Here is a 21397-nt window from a genome sequence, read left to right as displayed (position 1 = left end):
GCTCCATGGCCACCTCTGTGAGGGGGAGGGGGCTCGTGGTGAAGCACCGACCCGGCGCCCTGGTGGTTGGTCCAGTTCAGTTGCCCACGTGTGGGGAAGGCAGGAGGAAACTCTCTCAGAGATCCCCTGCATGGGTGCCTGCTCTGGTTTGGTAGTGAGAGGTCAGAAAAAAAACCCTTTTTTGGGGGTGTGAGGGTCAAACTCTGCTGCCCTCAGGCCCCCCGGGTGGGCGAGGGGGGCAGCGACCCCTCACCTCAGGGCCCGGTGCTGCCTCAGAGCCGAGGAACATGGCGGAGGGAGGCCAGTAGGCCTCAGCCTGGGGATGGCAAGGAGGGTCAGTACCTGCCTCAGCCACTTGCTCCCTGCCAGGCCCTCCTGCCCCTCCACCCCATGGCTGTCCCGGTCTTTTGCAACGTCTGCTTCTGTGAGCCCCGCAAGCCCACCCCACGGTTCAGCCTCACAAGCTGTGGCCACGTTGTCTGTGAGATCTGCCTCCAGAAAGGTAATGGCTGTGACAGGCACTGGCAGCTGGGGCCTCTGCTTCAGCGAGACAGGCAGTGCCAGTGTCCACACATTTGCTTCAACTGTTAGCATTTCTGACTCACTGTGGAAAAAAGAAAAGCCTGAGCATTTCTTTTAGTCAGCCTGATGTTATTGATAAACCTTTTCAATTCTTGCTATTGATTTTCTTTACATAGTAAAACCGCCTGTGTCTGCCTCCAGATGAATCCAGCTGGAGCAGTGTGGCTTTGACAACAAGCCTTGGATTCAGAAAACTGGAGGCTTTAACGGAAGTTGAGTCTGGATGCTTATGCTCCATGATTGCACTGTAAAAAAAATAAGATGGCGTTCTGTTCTGTCTAATTTTGGAAAGGGCATATTTAGTGAAAGGTCAATTTGCAAAACATAGGAATTGTTTAGGGCGGGTTTTGCTAATAGTCTTAAGACATTTTAAATCTCAGTATTGTCACTGAAACACTAGAACATTTTCAGCAGCGTTAGGAGGATTGAAGGTGATGTTTTGAAGCTCTTGTATGTTGTATGCAATTCCTGATTCATATTCTGGAACTTGTGCTTAGATGAAGATCTGTGGAAAGGATAGCACAATAAGGAAGTTGCTTTTCAAAAGAAAAAAGTAGCAAATATCAATGTTTCCCTTTGCGGTCATGCTAATGACCTGGGTTTTGTAAGGGCACACAGAATAAATGATCAATCTGTATTTCAGAATTAAAAAGTTTTGACTGAAAGTTTTCACAGGGTTGCTGTTGAGGAAAGAGGATCATAAAATGCAGCCTCTAAGTACCTCAACTTGCAGTCTCCTAGAATGTGAAAAACAGCTTTCCTTTCTGCTCTTAATATAGTTTGGCAGAAAAAAAAATGATACTTTTTTTTTTTCCAGTGAATTCAATAATAATAATATCCAGTTTAAAATGTATTTACTCTTCAAAGATATTTATAAGTATTTATCTTTAGAATGCTTAGAAAGGAAGAAGCTGGTCAAATTATCAGTTATAAGTATTGTAGTAATTTACTAGAAATATCTGCTAATATGTTTGGAAATAATCAAAGAGACATTTTAAAAAATGATAAAGTTTTAAAAAGTTATGTGATGAATTTTTCACTGGAAAAATTCACAAGGTAAAATAATTAATTTTTTGAAGTTAAGTTTTCATATATTTTATCAGGAGAGCCAGACTGGGCCCCAATCTAAAATGTGCTTGACTCTAATTCATTAGTGCACTTAAGCATACATTTAATTAAACCAGGCAAGTAGTCCTGTTTAAATTAAAGGAACTAAAAGTCACCTGCATTCAGTGACACTAATGACATTCAGAAAATCATTTACATGAATGCTTATTTGCAGGAGTTAGACCTGATGACATTCACGCGCATTTTCCCTGTGCAACTATGTGTAATGGTTATAGAATCAAATTATTTATTCATGTTTGCTTGCATTTCTTGTCTAACCTTCAGATTCCTTCCACAAGCTCCAAACAAAGGTGTAGGCATCAAATTCTATTAAAAATGTATTCAATATCTATTGAGTTTGATGTATATTTTAAATGTGTCTTTACCTTACAGGCAAAAAAGATGAATGTTTGATCTGTAGAACTCCTTGTCGTACATTATTCCTTTCAAAACAGGTAAATGAAGCTTTAGTATTGCTGTATTACATTAATCTCTAGTTTGCTTAACAGCTAAATTATTTACATTTCAAAATACTTCCCTTTTGTTTGCCAACTGTCACATGAATATTTACTGATGATAGGTTGATAGACTTAGATACTTATGCACTATGCAGGTTTTAGTATCATGTATTTCTTCAAATAAAAGCCTACAAAGATTCTTTAGGTTTTCAGATTCTGCTGGACTGTAAATCACTCCAACCTTTTCAAGAAACACGACTGGCTACTGTGTAACATTAGTGACTACTTTCAAAATGTGGAAAAAAATGTATTGACTTTGGCATTTGTAAGTCAGATAAAGTGGACTGTAATGAATTATTTCATGCAATGGACTGAATCAAAAGTCTGTATGGCAGCGCATCAATGTTTTCAAGAGTACTGGGTTCATTTCCTCATTTTGTCTTAAGCTTAACTATTTTCCTCATGGCCATGTGTTTAAGAGAGGATCTGAAATATTATTGGGAATTCTTGTTATTCACTAGAGAATGAATAGCTTTTAATTATCCTTCTTGAGAAATCATTAGAATGATTTAATTTTCCCATTTCTCCAAGGTACCATCTTCTCCTTAGCTGAATTTATAAATGTGTTGCGAAAACATTTATGTTTTCCTAGACTGACACCTGCCTACAAGATAAGCCTGCCTTACAATGATAGAAGAAAAATACTAAGAGCATTCAATACAGCTAACACATAAAGTCCTACAAGGCTATAAGGCAAACATGTATATGAAATAGAGGACAATTTGGGACTAATTCTGAAGTGGTGACCTTGAAGGAGGGCATGATTTCTCTAGATATGTTTAAAACTGAGCTGATGTATCTCTAAATACGGAAATCTCTACCTCTACATAATATATATGAAAAAGTAAAAAACTGTTACACTGTATTTCATATTTGTAAGCACAGAATCTTGCAGAATTGAAACAGTGTGAAGAAGATAATGCTACCAAAAATAAAAAATTACAAAAACCAACAGAATGCAAACGCAATACAAAGGAACAATGCATACATTAATTAAACAAAAGAACCAAAAGCTCCTCATAAAACTTCTAAAGGAGGTATTTTAATAAGCTTTCAGTATAAGCCTACCCTGGTTGCAAGTTTTGTTATTAATTTCAGTCACAGAATTATTTAGGTTGTCAGGGACCTCTGGACGTCAACTTGTCCAACAGCTTGCTCAAAACAAAGCCAATTTTGAAGTTAATTCAGTCTTACATTGCAGCATTTCAACAGAATTGATAATTTGCTTCGAAAATACTGAAGGAATTTAAAAATGCAATGACTGAGATACTAACAAAAATATTAGATGTTTCATTAGAACCTGCCACTGCTCTGGAGGACTGGAGGGAAACAAATTACCATATTCTTTAAACAAGACGTTAATGTTGATTGCTTAGCCTTGATTAAGAACAGATAAAATGATTGGAATGATAATTAAAGATGCATATAAAAAAGTCATGGCTCTATAATTCAGGAACCTGAGTAGAAATATACCTGGTAACCTTTATAAGCTTGCTGCTATGGAAGAATTCCCAATGAGTAGGAGGTCCTAGAAATGTGTTAAAACTACTCATTAAATTGTATATTGGGGCAATCAACATCTACACATTAAATATTCTCATCTTTACATTAATGCATGCTTGTCACCTTTGTATCTTCCTTCTATGTCTCACGATCCCCACTTGCTTTTTCCCAGAGGATGGTTAAGTGTTATGATAAATCAGAATCTTGCTGTTCATTATTTCAGAATGTCATATTAAGATCTGCTACTCCTCCATGCAACAGAAAAAATATAAACGGTGTTCTAAAAACCATTATTTTAAAGTTTTAAAATTAGCAACAAAGCTGATTGGTTTTTATTTTTCTCAGATCTGATAGATTCTTAAACCTTTGTTAGGACCCTAAATAGGTTTCTAGAGCTTGTCTCCAATTAATACATTTTACAGATGCCAAATATATTTTTGTGAATAGATTAACTTTTCTAGATGAAATTTGATTGTCTTGTTTGTATTTTATTTACTTAAATACTGCGGGTAGATTAGACTGTGCTGTCTATCTGCTTTTCTCTTTCTCAGTCTGCCAATTCACCCTGTGGGAATTTTTGAATTCTTTGGCCAATGTCAATCAAATTCAAAAGAGCAGAGGAAGTTTCAAATGCAATTAATTTTCTCCTGTGAGTTCTATAAAAATTAGTAGCTGGGGAAAGCAAGGAAAAGCAGTTCAGTTCCCCTGGCGAGAGATGTGCAAGTACAGCTCATCAATAACCAGAAGTGCATTTGCCAGCCACATGCATGGCTCTACGCTAACCAAACAGTGCATGCCATCATTGCTGAGATGAATTGCTATACAGGATATCAAAGTAGCTGATGTCAGAATATGGAGAACAGAAGATATAAACCTGTTGCAAATCCAGGTTATTAATTAGCTCCTCACGTAATTATTTTTCATACATACACGACTCAATTCCCTCTTATTACTAAAAATATATAATATAAGCACATGTTGAAAACATGTTTGGCAAACGCAGCTGTTATTTAGTCTTGGATATTTGACTTTACTCTAGTGTTACACAATTTTTGGAGTGGGTAAAAATATTGTCTCTCTCTGTGTTTGTGCATTTCCAAATGGAGCAAAGCCTAGTTCTTTTTGATTTCAATGCACTATTTTTAATTTAAGTGATAGCACTTATCTTTCTATTTTCTTAGTAGCCTAGAAAACTGTTGCTTCATTCACAGGTGGTTGACTCCTTATTTCTTTCAATAATTCACCTTTCTTTAACTTTTCAAATTTTTAAACTTTTTTTGAGGTTCTTTACTACTTCTGGGATTAATTTACATTTTGCTGCAACAGTTTCAGTTATTTCTGATTGAATTTTGGAAGTTGGTTCCTTACATGAAGGATGCATTTTTTCTGGGACAATCTTCTTTAATAATCTAAATATCTTTGGATTGGTTTTGGGTTTTTTTTGTTGAACTTTTGGGTAGTCATAAACCTACCTTCTATTACACTATAACAATACATGAAAGAGAACCTTCCGGTTTATAAATCGATGTGGGGTTTTTTTATTGAAATGTGATCACTGTTAGTTCTTAGTAATGTAACTATTTTAACTTAGTACTATAACTAGAGTAACTAATTTAGGGTTGTATTTTATTTGTTTTTCTTATGAATAAATTAGGAATACATGTATTCTGAATTAAAGTAACACTTAACTGATTTGTCTACATTGTTTTGTAGATTTGGATAGATGTCCAAATGTTACTGTCATTCTGAAATTCATTTTATATTTTGTAGCATTTCTTTCTCACTATAAAAGATAAACATATTCCTGAATTAAAATCATAGCTTAGGTACAGCCCATTTACTCAGCAATTTCTAAAAACACAGATGGCCATTTTTGAGGCCACATCATGATCTCTGATTAAAAATCTCAGTCATAAAATACTTGAAAAATTCAACTATCATTTTAGGGCTTTTTCTCTTATGCTAGGATAATATTCTGCTGCCCAACAGACAGGAGAGATAAAGGGATCCCAGTCAGCATTGGAACCATTCTGAAAAGGACTTTGAAACTGTTTATGAGATACATCCATGTGGCTGGGGATGGTGAGAACCAAAAAGCACAGAAAGGGATTGCTAGAAACCTGGCTGTTGGCCTGAAGGTCCTCTTCCAGGGGACCACAACATCTTCCTTGAATGTCCTCTGGAAATCATTATTGTCTTAGTTACAATAAGTATATATGTGTGTAATGTATTTAAAGAAAAGCACAAAGCCTTTCATATGGTTAATAAGGCCATTAAATAAAACTGGGCTTGTTTTCCATTTCTGTATCACCCTACTCTTGATCTGTCCATTTTTTATTTATATACATCAGTCAATTTAAGAAACACTTCACAAAATGCTTTATTCAATATAGCTTGCAAATAAAAATGCTAACATTGGTATACTTTCTTTTCTTGGTAGACAAATCCTGATATTCAATCACTGTTCATGGGAATAGATACGTTATGCAAGAAATATTCAAAAGAGATAACACAGGTGAATCTGCCTTATAACTTTTTAACTCTATGAAATAATCAGCAGCTTCTACTGATTTTTATATAAACTGCAAAAATATATGAGTGAATGCTTGAAAATGAAGGTATGCCCGTTAATGCATTTACTTCCTTAATTCCACAGTTTCAAAGTTCTTAAGAAAGCATAAATTATTCCTCACAGTTACTGCTTATGTTTTCAAACTGTCTCTGAGGACCACTAGTCTGGTTATTTTAATGAGGTAAAATCACTTTCAATTCCATACAATGAGAAATTAGATCTGCCAGAACCTTAAAGCTGCCCAGACAGTGTGCCCTAATGATAGCAATAAAAAGTTACATAGTGAAAACCTGAGCTGGCTAAAGCCCTGACCTGAATCCGTGCGTTCTCTCGCTCTCTTTTTTTTTTTTAAATCAAAGTGAGCAAGTTAACAAAGATCACTGATCTCAAAGGCTAGGCTTTATTAAAAATAAGAACAATCTAATTCCTAAAAAGCAAAAAAAACCCATCCCAAAACAAGTCTATTTTTTTTCAGAGAGATGCAATAAAATATTTCAAGGTAAATTTCCTCCCTGCCTTCAGTAAACTCCAGGCAGGACGCGTTCCTTCAGGCTTAGTTTCCAGTACAGAACTTTAGTAGCTGTCTGGGTTAAATGAATACATAGAAATACCCATTTCCTCCCTGTTTTCTGCATGTCTTCAGCCTGGCTTTGAGTCTTGTCCTTATCCTTGTCCCTCTTACTGAGCATTTCAGTAGCAGTTTCAACCACCCTAGGTTGAACTGTAGTAGTACATTCTCCCTGAACCCACCTGCAAGCTTCATTGTTTATTCTCATCTCCCTTGGGCTGGTACTTGTTTGATCTTGGGGTAAACTTGCTGATCCAGCAGAAAAGTATCACAGGGAACATCACCTGTTTTCTTCAATGGTGATTATGGATTCACCTTTGCTCTACTCTATGCTTCACAAACTTTTCCAGAGCTGAGAGTGGTCTCTTTCCTCAGCACTCCCCCTCCTGAGATGCATAGGTGACACAAGGTAAACAAGAAGCCTTCCTCTTCTATAAATGCTTTTTAACAGCATGTATGATGATCAGCAGTTATTCTGTAAACTGAACAAATCCAGACAGCTATACCACCAATCACACATGAATACAAACTTCTGTTCTCAAAGAAAGGAAAAAGAGGACACGATCTCAAAACACTAAAGTGGGTTTTCTGTAGCCTGACATAACCCATGGGAAACACACTGAATTGTAATTAAGGCATTAAGGTATGTATGTTCAGAACTTCTACCGGCAACAAAAAACATAAGAGCAGCTTGTGCTCTAACAAAGGTTTATCTAATCTAATATCCTGTCACAACAGTGGGTGCTTAGGAAAGCATTTCAGAGCAAGGCTGGCCTGTAGTCATACATCTTCAGAACAGCCTCCTAGCTTTCAACAGTTTGTGGCACAGGGATTTCTCAAGGTGGGGTTAGTGCCTTTGCATTTGAGAGCTTTTGGTGGATATTTTGTCCCATGTAATTGTCAAGTTGTTTTCTGAATATTTAGCATCTATCACATCCTATGGTAAGGAGGTCCACAGGTTATACACTGTGGGATCATGATTTCCTTTTTCGGGTTTTAGCCTGCTACCTGCTAGGTTCATTTGATACTCTTGAATCCCATTCTAGAGGAAAAAGTAATGTTTCCCATGCACTCCATCTGTGCTAATCGTTAGTTTTAGACTGCTAACATGTTCCTTCTTCAACTGTCCATGAAGACTCATACTTTATGTGGTCATCCTTTTACTGAAGCTCTTACATACCTCTGATAAATCAGAACTATTTCCAGATCTACTGTATCCTTTCTGAGATGTTAAGCAGACTCAGGATATACTAACGTACATTTTTAAATTGGAGTTATGATGTTGCCTATTCCATTCCTTTTTTAACCACTTCTAAGATCTGATTTACTTTTTTTGACTGGTACTGAGCACCGAAGGGACATTTTCACATATTTCTCCTTTATAGACCCAAGACCTTATTTCTGAGTGGTGGGAGGCAGCTCAGAGCCATTACTTTCTGAGTGGCTGTGTCTTCCGTCAGTTCTTCTGAAGACACTTCTGATCCTTTGACCTGTACGCAATGGGAACCTCCCAGGCTGTTCTACAGTGAATAAAAAGTAACCATTTCAATTAGATACTCCAGTATGGATTTATCAACTCTGAGTGTTTCTCCTTGTTTGTCTCTATGCCTACACGTTTTCTGGAAGTGTTCTTACATGTAAGAAGAAAAATTTATTAGTAAGTTATTGCCTATTGTAATTTGTTCCTCAAGCTCTTGTCTTGCCTACCTTGTATGTTTTTACTTTTAACCTGTCATGGTTTATGATCCTCATTTGGACAAAAGAAGTGCTTACACACCACCAGACAGTGTGTCTTACAATTATTTTTTAATTAACAGGATATTTTTACAAGGCACGTTATAATTGCCAGTAGGACACATTACTTTTTATGTTGCCATTAATTTTATGTGTTTGCTTAGCACTAATGAATAAGAAACACCGCAGCTAAACTGGCTTTCCAGTGTCTTTACCTTGTTATTGACCATAGTGTTAAAATATAAATTCAGTGAAATAAATCTACCAGCTTTAGGGTAGGTCATACTAGATTAAATGAACGTTATAAGACTTTCTCTATCAGTGATAATAACTTAGAATGATTTGTTAGAGAGGATTTAAAGAAGATATGTAAAATACATATTAAAATATAGAAAAATGTGAATACTCTGAAGCAGATCTCCGCTTTTTTGCTGAGGTTGCATAAATATAGTTAGATGAAGTTTAATATAACTGTATTTATTTTTAGGTTTCAGAATTTCAAGAAAAACATCGTAAACATTTACTAGCATACCACAGACAAAAGGTAACTATGATTTTCGTGTTGTTGCTTATGTTTGCCTTGTTACTTTGTTTGTTTTTAGAAAATATGCTCACCTTTTACTAGAATACTTAGAATAATTTATCAGGATTGCGTCATTTCTGTCATTATAAATACTAGTTTTTAATTGTTTAAAATCTGTGAGGACTTTATTAATTATGGTTACTATTATCTAATAAAACAGATTTTAGTTGTGGGGTGACCAAGATTAAATGGAGAGTCAAAGGACAGGGAGAGGAGAAACCAATTCACTATATGGAGGAGAAAGTGGAACAGGTGGGGAGAGACTGGTACTCAGATGATAAGTCTACAGCAAAAGAAGACTAGAGCTGACAAACTAAATGAGAAGCCAGAGCAATGGAGAACAAGACTAAGGGCTAGTACCCTGAATTAGCGATAGCTCAATGGGAAGAGGAATATAATTAATCATTCTGTAGAGAACAGGTACTGAATTTGTGACTATGCCTCTTCATCTGTAGGTTGGAAAGAAAATACATTTTTCATCTCCCAGCTAATTCTAAATATTTGACAAAATAGTTGGCTTTTTCATTCATTTCTAAGGACATGGCCAAGTATATTCCTTAAAGCTACTTGGCAATACTTGGTGAATCACCCCATTGGTTGGTGCTCTATGTATGAAAGGACGGGGCAAACTCATATAGCTGGCCAGTTGGCCATTTTGTGTGTGAGGAGAGCATCTGATATGGTTCTCATGGGTAAAACAGCTTGGAAACTTAAATGCCTTGGGGCCCATTCTCCCCTGTTTTCCCTTACTGCATTTTGGGATCAGTCCTAGTGTATTGTGGAGTGGGTAGTTCTTTCAAGGTCCTGTCCTTCTGCGTTCAAAGCCAGACCATGGAGGAATCCTGGTTTTATGCCCCCTTCTAATCTATTGTACTGACTCTGGATGGTAAAATTGAAAACTCTAGGCAAACTGAAATAAAGCTCTCAGTAGAATTTTGTATAAGTAGAAATGTTATCGCCAAAGAATCTGTGCAGACTTTTGATACTTTTTGATGACAAGCTTCTAAGTCATTTACTGTTGAGATATTTGCTTAACAGTGGTTATAAAGTACTCAGGGATGCTGCTTGACCTAAGTAAGGTGTTTAGGTGACTGTATAGAAATAGCTGAAGATTTAGTTTGTTGCTATTTCAATGGCACACTGTTTTGGGTGTTTTTCTCATTGTTTTGTCCATTCTGTTTATTTGTTAGTATTTTAAAACTGCTTGCATTGGGTCAGGGTTGGAAGAGGCTGGTTGTCTTGAACACCCTACGTGCAGCTATGGCTAGCACTGGTGAGGCTGTTTTGGTGGAGAAATGGTTTGAAGCAAGGCTGAGCTGAGCAAGGAAGAGAAGAGTTTGCCTGTGTAATGATATACCCATCTCCTTCTTGTGAGTTTCAGTTAGCAATGCGCACTCTTTCAGGGCTACTGGGAGGGAATCTGAAGGAGCTAGGGAAGGCTAGATCACAGCTGGCAGTGGCACACAGGATGAGAGTGTGGGAGTAGATGCTCACGCTCAGGGTTGTAATCTCGGTCTGAGTCTTCCTGCCACTGGCTTTGAGATGAAGGTGAGTGGGGAAAGGATGGAGCAAGAATGATTTCCAGTATAAACACTTTGGCAAATGGCAATGACCCCCGGGGAGGTGAGGAAGCACAAATCTACTCTTTGACACAAGTGTTTCTTCCTGCCACCCTCTACTCTGCAGGGCTTGGCCTTTGGGAAAGGTGGAGTACTGCATAAGGAAATTCACAACCTCATGTTTGGCTATCTTGTTTGTGGTTCCCTTCCTTATTTCTAGTATGTCATCCTTGTCCCCATCAACCAATGGCTCACGTGACCTTGATAGAAGCTTCTTTGTTGCTGTTTCTGTGAGTTGTACAGATACTGGAGATGATGGTGTGTTGTGTGAATATAGACTTGGTGTCTATATTCCTGGCATGTCTAGACCCCGTGTTGTTTTAGAACCCAAAGATATTGAAAACCAAGCAGTTATTTACCTTCTTTAAGGCATTTTGGCCTTAAAATGATCCAGTCGTACAGAGTGACAGGGTAAAGTACATTGTTCCTGACACCTGTACTGGTTACTTTCTTAATCAAACCTAGCTGTCATTAGGAAAAAGATAAAAGAAGAATACAAAAAATCAGATCTTATGTAAATTAGATTTTGTCTTTAATCTGTTTTGCAGAGTTTCACATCTGCAAAAAGAGCATAGTATCTCCCACAAACAATATGATATGATAAAAGTGTATTAGGTAATGTTATTAAAGAATTCAAATAATATTGTGAGGAGAAGCATCAAAGGTTAACAAGAAAATTCATAATTTGTCTTCAAATCAAAATATGAATAGTATGAAGTAGTGAAGGACTCAGGTCACACAATGGAAATTAAGGATAAAATATAGACACAGTATTCAGGCTATTGAGTAAATTTTTAAGTCCTCCATAAAATATAATGTATTATCATGTAATGAAAGACTGTAAAAAATACACGCACTAGGGAGCTGACCTAATGTTCTTGACCTGAATATTCTTCAGTTTTTCAAGCTCATAACATTCTTTAATGGAAGTGGTTTTGATTGTGTCTATAACATAATAGGACATACTTTTCACATAAACTTATTACAAATAGATACCGGACAGACCTCAATAAATTTTGAATTGAAAATGACAACTATAGGAACACGGTATTTGGTATTTTGTACAGTTATTGTTATCTTTTCCAGATAATTCAATATTAAATGCACCATAACTTTCATATTAGATATGGAAAAGAGGAAGAAAAAGAAAAGTAAACTATTTTTAAGTACTTTTCTTAGCATTCATTTATCCAATATTACCGGCACACTTCGTAACAAAAGGCAATCAAAGTAAGCCTGTAACTGCCAAAAAGAAGCATAACTTTTTCAGACTGACTGTTTAATGGATCAATATAACAGCTATAGTCTTGCCCCAGTAAATCTGCAATAGCAATGATACCTAAGATTATAACCAATAGAAAACAGCCTTTCAAAACTTTAGAATACTAGTTATATGAAAATGAAGTTGTATATCACACAAGTAGATTTTGTTTAAATCTTTGATTATCTCACAGACAGTAAAGTTGGAAGAATCTCTCAAGAAAGTAACACAACAAATGCATCAGATACAATGGTAAGAGTTTTAATTGCAGCAAAAGTAAATGAGAAAGTCTTTGTAATCAGACAACAGTAAGTTCAATTGATAAAACAATAAAAAATTGTGCTTTGTTTGCCTTTCTCATATATTGTGTTGAATAAATAGAAGCAGCATATTTTTAAGAAAATAGTAAACAGTGTTTTCTGTCATCAGGTCCATTTTCTTCACGTTAATAAAGCCTGTCAGGAAGGAATCCTTTTTATTTTTAAATTCAAGTCAGTAGTTACTCTGAAGATGAACTTTTAGCAGTCTATTTTTGCTATGAATTAAACATCATATAGGTTTCATTTTAAATTTTTCTTATTTGCATTTACATGAACATGTTTTTTTCAATGGGCTTTCCAGCATCAGCCTGCAAATTACTACGATATCTTTCCTAGTATCTAGCCCATTTGCAAAATTACCAGAGTTTTGTAAAATGATTCTCATCTTCTCTGTTTCTAGTAAAAATCAACTTCTTGACTCAAATGAGTCTTTTTTTCACAAATGTATCAAAGAGATAGGCAAGAAGTAGCTCATCGTTATCCCTCTGTATATTGACTGATACATCTTAATCTTTTAATCTTCTTTATTTCCAACTTAAAGCCAAAGATCTTATTGATCCCTAAGTGCACTTTGTGCTATTGCTTTTCATTTAATTAAATTTTATTTCAATTGTTTCTTTGAAAAGATCACATTTTTTAAATCATTATGTAGTTCTCCTCAATACGGATGTAACTTTCTATCTTCAGAACTTTCTGTCTTCAGATTTCACAAACTGCAGGTATCCTTGAGTCATTGGACAATATCTTAAACAGGATCACTTGCAAGACTAAACTGAAGGGGACATCACTAATAACATTTCTGCACTCTGTTCATGCCTCTTTGTTGTTGTTTTCCTTTTAATGTTATTTATGATATACTTATCTGAATTAATTGCTCTTATCTCTACTTTAAAGTCCATGTGGCCTACACAGCAGCCTAATGTTCAAATTGAATTAACACAGAAAACTGTATTATCTTGCTACTGTTTAAAAAAATCTGCTTACCAGAACATAAAACAAATCAAAAAAGATACCAGATTGATCTACTGTGATCCACCCATGGTGAAATTATTACATTTTTCCATGTAACCTTTGTTCTATTTTATCCTTCCCATTTTCTAAGTTTTCAAAAACTAATGGGAAAAAAAACCTAACAGGCTTGGTCTGCTCTTCCCTTTTAGTGAATATGGGTATTAAGAGTATTTAGCATATAGTTACAATGTACTACTCCCTATAGATCCATCTTCTTTAGAGAAGCCCCCCATGAATGCCACTTTACGAATACCCATGATCAAGAATGCTGAAATCTCCTTAATGAGATCGTTCACGAACCCAGCAATTTCATTGCAAAACATTGTTGATCTTTGTTCCTTTTCTATGTGTTTTCAATATAGACTTTCTTTTGACTCTGACATGTACATAATACTGTATTGTGCTCTCTTATGGTTCTTGGTGTAATATAACTGAAAGAAAAACAGTATGTAGGAAACTAGGTATGTTGTGGATTATCATAGTTTATATATTTTTATCTACTACCTCCTTTTCCTTGCCTGCATCTCAAAAAAATAACATCTTGGTTATATGAAATACAGAGTTCTTACTGAATTTCAGATTTTTCAGAGTTCTACCAAGAGAGTGTGACCTAGGGCTCCTCCTTGCATGCCCAGTAGACATATTCCTCCTATTTATGGACATTGGCAAAGGTGTCCGTTTAGTAGCTGTTGGTGAATGGTATAAACATGCCACTATTTCTTTTGACAACTAGATTTTTTAAAGTTTGGGAAATGTATACATCAAAATGAAGATTTTTGGCTCTATAGTTTATAGTTGTATTTTAACATCTGTTGTTCCATAAAGTACTTGCTATAATGTTACCCTAAATTTATATTGTTGGGCATGTAATGACTGATACAGACATTATGATATAAAGAAGTTAATAGCTTATCAAATAGATTGTTATTTTGCTTCATGGCAAATAGTATCATGTTAAAACCAGCTATTGATGGATAAAATGCTTTGATGTTATGCTTTGTTGACCAGCTAGACAAATGAACAAACCAAACCCACTTTAAATTTATATCTGTTGTTTCTTCTGTTTCCCCTCTAGTATGAGACCTCCTGAACAAACTACACAACTACCGTTTTCCAGTACAAGTAGAAATCCACTTTCCAGTAAGAATTGTTGGTTTAAGGTACTAACTATGGAATACATATCACTGGATATAGCTGTGTTCTAATACTAAATTTATTAATGACTTTAGTTCCTTCAAGAAAACAGAATGGTTATTCTTCATGCTCTCTTCATCCTGGTCATCCTTCCACTTCTGAAATGTAGGTACAAATCTGATAATTTTCAACGAAAATCTTAATAGTGACAACATACTGATAGTTTATACACAAAGCCATTTTTTGTAGTGAGTTTAAAATAAGCATATTTTCTGATTTTGTGTTTTGTTTCTGCAGACTGTGTAAGTATGAAAGAACTGGGGAGAATCTTATCTGTCCAAGTGTACATAATAACTACTTGTATAGACTGTCCTTGTAATCACTGGAAAAAGTTCTATAGGCATGGTGCACCTTATTCTAAAGATACTCTTTCTGGATAGAGCGATTGATTAATTAGTGAGGAACTCTTTCCATTGACTGTAACACACACATGTATGTACATATATATATGTACATCGCAGTTGTCTAATGTTAGATGGGATGAACTCCACTAAGGTTCATTAAATTTTAAATAAATTGAACATAGACCTTACTCAAGCAAAAAGCTTTCTATACCTGTGACTGGGACTTTTTTTTTTAATAAAAAATAAAATTTCAGAATGCCCTTGTGGAAATAAGTAACAAGTATATAAATATGCATATGTATTCTGACGTAAATACAAGAGTAACGATGCTAATCATAAAATAACTTTCTCTGTAAATTAAATGAAAGCTCAGAATCAATTAATAGATTTTTCTTACTGCTAGTGGGTTTTGGAACAAGTCCTAAATACTCATATGTGTTATGCATGATGTATTATGCTTTTCCATTATTGGTCAAATTTAACATGAGAATATATTGTAACTTTAGTCATTATAGTGAATGTGTTATTTTTATTACAATGTCATACTTATTTTGATTTTTGTTGTAAGACTGGAGTCAATGGAGATTGATCCTGTACCTTCACCAATGAGGAAGGTGAGTGGGTTTTCTTTGTATCTATCTTTGTACATATATGTATAGATTCATACGTATGCTTTTGATTTCTCCTACTCTGTAAATAGCACAAAAAATAGGATCCTCCCCCTGTTCAAAACAATTCTTATGTACATGCTTATTTCAGCTATGTTTGATGCCTAGTAGAAGTCAGATGCTTCCTAAAAAGGAACCAAAAGGAAATAAATCACAACATTGATTTCTGTAATTATACTCTCCTCATGCCGTATACAGGCTTTTAAACTTCTGATGTTAAATCAAATGGCATATTCTTGAAATCTAGTGTGTTTATATTATAAAAATACTGTTACTCTTTCAAAAATAAATGTTGCTAATGCATGAAACTGAGAGTTACAATTAAATTTAAGTTCTAATATATTAAGGAATGGAAATATATGCAAGATTTCCACCTTCACCAGACCTCATGTAGATGTCTGCCCCATAGATCTATGTTAGCATCTTAGGGTTTCCTTTATAACCAATGGATTGGTTATATTCATAGACAGACCTATATCCATAGGTATAACCTATGTATTAGTATGTGCTATTCACCTCATTCTAAAGGACGCTTACTGGTCTCATTACTGTTTCTCTTCCTTGACCATAAAGGGAATTTCGGGGGATCAGGCTGGATGTAAATCTTGTCATTGCAGAATTAAAAGAAGTGAATCGCTTGACTCTCTTGACTTCATACCACAACGATTTTCAAAACATTCCTGAAATTTCATTTATGATGGATAAAAGTTTTTTTTTTAAGCCACAAATATAACCAGTCATTATTGTTCACCTTTCATAAACAATTTTGTTTGCTGTTTGACCGGGTGATCTTGCTTCTATCTATGCTGAGGGACATAAACATGTGTATAATATCTTCACGTTAAGAAAAAGCTAGGGTAGAAGTCAATGGTCTGAAAGCAGTGTTAGAACCTGATATTTCAGTAGGGAATTGCAAGCTTTGAGTGACATCTCTAAAATGAGAATAAGGGCAGGAGCTTTTCACTGTATTAGTATTCTGATTAGGAGAGGTAACATCCAGGAACAGATGCTAGCTTAAGCATGGAATTTCAGCGCAGAAAATGATGTGTGTCCGATATTTTTATTATCTGAAAGTGACAGAGAGGACTTCTTGGAATAAAACTAAAATACATGTGCTTTTCCCCCCTTTAGATCTCTAAAAAATAGTAACTTAATTCTAAATTTTTGCATTTTAGTGCTATGAACAAAACTGGCAGTGGAGAGAACTAGAAATCTGCAGGCTTTATAGACCTCAAAAATGTAACACTGTTGCTTAAAATACCTTAATAATTAACATACTTATTACACTGTAATTAATACCTTGCCATTCATTTAGCCTGAGACACCAACCGGTCCAACAAGACTGTCATTAATAACTCCACCACAAGATGGACGTATGGGTGAGTAAGAATAAAGTTTGTAACTTGGTAACATTTGTATTACGTTAAGAGGATAAATAAATTAAAATCCATACATTAGTGATTTACTGAGCAACTTTGAGGTATAAGGAACTTATCATATAGACATCAATCCAGCAGATGAGAAATGGTTATAAATGAAGAATGAAATAAGTCTTCCTAGTACTGATGTACTCTGTTCTGTGAATAAATACTTGTAACCAAAATGATTTTTGCTGAGCAATCATAGTCAATAGTTGCAAAGAAAATACTGTAATGACGTGTATGGTTGAACAGAACAGGCATACTTGCAATATATATTGTTTACCCTCTATTAACCTTCATAATTATATTTGTTTATAGTTACCAGAGATTAACATTTTTCATAATATCATGTTAAATATCACATTAGGAAAAGGGGGAAATTAAATGGAAGTTACAAAAGTATTTCATAACAAGAGCGAGCTAATTAAGTTGAGATCAAGATTTCTTCAGAAAGGGGATTTTTTTTTTCACCGTATCACTCTAATAAGGCATAAGACATTTTACCTGCCTGTACTTCCTTTCATTCCTGGACTGTTTCAGAGTTTGGGTAACACTCTGATATAAATAAGACATGAATAACAGACTACTGAAATTAGTGCAGTCTCCTTGAGTACTGTTTATTCGTGAGGAGGTTCCCAGAATTCCTCATGCTCTGCAAGTCTACCGTGCATATGTCCCTCCCATTCTTCGTTTTACATCCAGCATGTTTCTGTAACAGCCCAGGCAATCTTTCAGCTGTCTTTAGCAGTTAATACAATCCATCTCCAGCCACATAAGGAGCTTCTCTTGTGTTTTTACATGGTGTAAACATCTCAAAACAAAGATAAATGCAATTGTAATGCAATTGTAAAAAAGGAGCAAAAGTTGCTTCTTCTATGTTATGTCTGATTTATGTGTTCAGATCCTAAATGCATGCTTGCCTATAGATTTATGGATAACATGATAGCAAGAGTTGACGTTAACTGTTTTTTTATTGTGACTAAATATAAATAGATATTCAATTAGATGGTAAAATTATATGTATAACAGTTACACGTTCAGAACATTTCAGAATCAACCCATGAAGTCTGGCAGTGGACAAAGCTGAATGAACCAAAGCATACTTGCAAAAGTAAGGGGAAGTAGACACAATGATTTAATGATGCACTAAAGAAAGTTTCCTTCTCAGAGATGGATGAGGCAAAAAAGAATAGCTGAAGGACTAGAGGACCTCAGCAGAGTTATCTTGATAGTCTAATAATAGTCTAACAAATGAGAGAAGGTGAAAGAAACCAACATATGTGTTTAACCTGAAAAAGATTTGCAGGAAGGGTGTAATATGATGTTTTTGTAAGAGCTAAGCTCTATGTAGGATTAATCTATTGAGACAAAGACATTTTTTCACCTTTACCCTTTATTGGAGTACTGCTGAGGACTTTTGACAACTTTCATTTTTGCTGAGTCTTCTTCCAGCAAGAGGTACTGGAAGACAACTTATGCCTCAGCAAATGTCTTGTGTCTGCTAAACTGTAAAACACATTATTAATTTTAAGGGCTATTTTAATCCTTTTTCAGGTGACATGGTGACTTTGTTTTGTCAGCCAATTCCTTATCTTTCATTGTCTATTGTAATTGTGCACCATTTTTAATTCCTGAACAAACCAATCATGAATTTGTCCCACATAATGCAATTAAAGTACTAATCTTTGATTCCAAAGTTATCTCTTAAGTAAAATACGTAATTCATGTTCTGTTTTCAAATATTTTATTCTTACAGGTAGCGTATCCTACAGAAGTTCTCAGTCATCTGGAATAGCATCAAGTCAAAATAGTAGAGCAGGATCTGCAAGGTAATTAAATACCTTTTCAAGACGTTACTGTCTCTTATGAGAGTCTGAAGTTTCTATTGTCTGGCCTTTATTAATCTGTACATTTAAAGGTTATGTTATATATCTGAAGAAATATTATTGTGCAGGCTTGCTGTCACCTATAGGAATGTGTGTGTTATTGTTGGAAATTTTTATTTTGAAATAACTTTCTTCAAAAATGTGCAGAGATAATCTGAGCTCCTGTAGCTGTGGACATATACAGTCATGTCACTTCTATACAAAGGGTAGTAATTTTATAGTAAGAAAGTGCAACAATGTGTCTGATTTATAATTCTTCTAAAAATCAGAGATGACAACACAATATCTACACAAGAGCTATTCTCTGAATAACCTGATCATCTTCATGCAGCATGTAGCAGGTGTTTCAGGTTTTTCATTTAAACATTGAAAATTTCTCAAACCATGAGAATTACTAACATCAAGAAAAAACTTACTTTTCCAGAAAAAGTAAAGCCTTGTTCTCTGTAATCATTAAGCCAATTATGTCTTCCTAGCACAAAATTAAAATATATATAACAAAATATTTCATTTTTTTCCATCTCTGATTCTCATATCACTTGTTTTGTCCTTCTGCTTTTTAAAATATGTAAAAATCCTAAAGAAGTAAAAATCTGCTAAGAAATATGTAGAACACAACAATTTATTGCATTTTCTATTAAAATATTAGCACTAGGAATTTAAGTGGGTTTGAAATCTCTTGTACTATGAAAGTAGCCTCAAATCATAACTATGAATTAATTTTATTAACAGATCCACACCTATAAGACTACCACATAGTGGATGTTCAGTTACATCATCATCTGGATCACAAAGTAGTAGAAGGGGGTCATGGGCTACTTCTGATTTCAGAACCCCTCAGTTGTATCCATTTACATCACCTTCCCCACAGTCATCTGTAACAAGGCAACCAATCACCATCTCTGGACTTCTGCAAAGGCAACATTTAGGCAAGTATATTTTATAAAATAACAACATTTAACACTTCCTGAAAAATTTTCAGCATAACATATGCTTATTACTTCTTTACTGGAGAACAGTAAATAAGAAATAAATTAAGCAACACAAAGAAGGTATTTCAAAATTGGAAGTAGCGCATCAGCAAAATATGAAAAATGTTGATGTTTATGATCAGTATTTTGCCCTAGTCTTCCGTGCAATAGAATATCTGCTGTGAAAATGCATTCTTGTTTCACTTCAGAATATTTAAATCTGATAATGTCCATAATTGTTTTCTAGAAAAAAAATACCAGTTCTAAATAATGGAAAGCATATAATGCTTTGGCAAAAAATAATCTTGCAACAAATCTCAAGTAAGGAGTAGAGAAAAGAAAAACAGGAGTGGAAGAAGTGCAGTGAATGCGATGGGATTCATAGCAAGACTGAGATAGTTAACAGGATTCCTTTAATAAAGCAGAATATTTGAGATGACACATGGGAAAGAAGGAAAAAAAATGTCTATAATGCAAAGAATGAATGGTGTGTTGTAGAAAGTGGGTGACAGTTGACATCTCGCTATGTCCAGCAGAGAAAAAACAAACATAAAAGGAAACTGCAGTATTCTGAGAGTAAGAAGTGAAGTATGTCACCTGGTTATTAGGAACTGGGGAATATTAATGGAAATGAACAACTGGGTGAACTCTTTCTGAAAATGAACAATTGATAGGGAATAAGCAGATGATGAGACAGAGAAGAGGAAGGAAGATGTGTTAAGTAATAGAAAAAAGGCAGCGATATTAAAAGGGTTGGGAGTAGAAAAGGAGCCCAGAACAGTTCATGGGACAAAGGCTATAGAGGAAGCAGATTAAAAAACTTACAAAGAATGGAGATAAGAATGCAGAATATTAGTGTGAAAGAGGAAGCAGGATGGACCGAAGGAAAAAGATGAGAGGACAGTAAAGGCTATTTTTCCTGCAAAGCATGAAAACTAGAAAAGAGGCGCTCTGGATAGCTACAACAGGCAGACCAAACACAAAAGCAAAGAATAAGGAAATTATGGGAAGAAAGTTAAGGGAGGCAAAATCATTATCTAGTCTCTTATGTTTTATAAAAATTATTATTTCCTTTGTTGTACTTCTTTGTCATGTGTTCTGTATCTTCCCAGTTTGGGAGGAAAGGCTTAGATGGTAATTACGATCATTTATTGCTGGCAATGTTTCCCATATTCTGTGCAATATTATCTTTATTTCTTTTATAATTTCCTATTATCCCATCACAGACTCAATAGTAATCTTCCCAATCCCAAGATTTTTTCAGAGTACTGTTCTCTCATTTGCCAAATTTTCTGTCTCAACTTCACATTTCTTACAGATCTAGCTGTCAAGACAGCCACACAAATATCTTCAAGTGACATTAAGAAGGGAGACAGTCTGGGGTATTATTTGTAGAGTGCAGCATAAAACTAGCTAAAGGAGCTGCATAGAGAGCAGGCCAAGAGTAGGTAGGAATTGCACTGGGGCAGATTAATTAATAAAATTGTAGAATCGTAGAGTCATAGAATCATAGAACAGCCCAGGTTGGAAGGCAC

At 35.2% G+C, this 21397-nt stretch overlaps 1 protein-coding gene across 1 annotated transcript; it reads left to right on the top strand.

Moving 5' to 3' along the window:
- The first annotated feature begins 390 nt into the window (after positions 1 to 390).
- Positions 391 to 19837, top strand: RNF212 (ring finger protein 212). The gene is made up of 11 exons (XM_009882563.1): positions 391 to 502; positions 2083 to 2144; positions 6151 to 6225; positions 9072 to 9128; positions 12241 to 12299; positions 14454 to 14518; positions 14608 to 14677; positions 15485 to 15530; positions 16900 to 16963; positions 18762 to 18834; positions 19624 to 19837. The coding sequence occupies exons 1-11, from the start codon at positions 391 to 393 to the stop codon at positions 19835 to 19837; spliced, it is 897 nt and encodes a 298-aa protein (XP_009880865.1).
- The last annotated feature ends 1560 nt before the right edge of the window (positions 19838 to 21397 follow it).

Source organism: Charadrius vociferus, unplaced genomic scaffold, assembly GCF_000708025.1.
Source record: "Charadrius vociferus isolate BGI_N301 unplaced genomic scaffold, ASM70802v2 scaffold213, whole genome shotgun sequence".
Lineage (NCBI taxonomy): Eukaryota > Metazoa > Chordata > Aves > Charadriiformes > Charadriidae > Charadrius > Charadrius vociferus.
The sequence above is the reverse complement of the archived record's forward strand: the minus strand, read 5'-3'. Positions and strand labels throughout refer to the sequence as shown.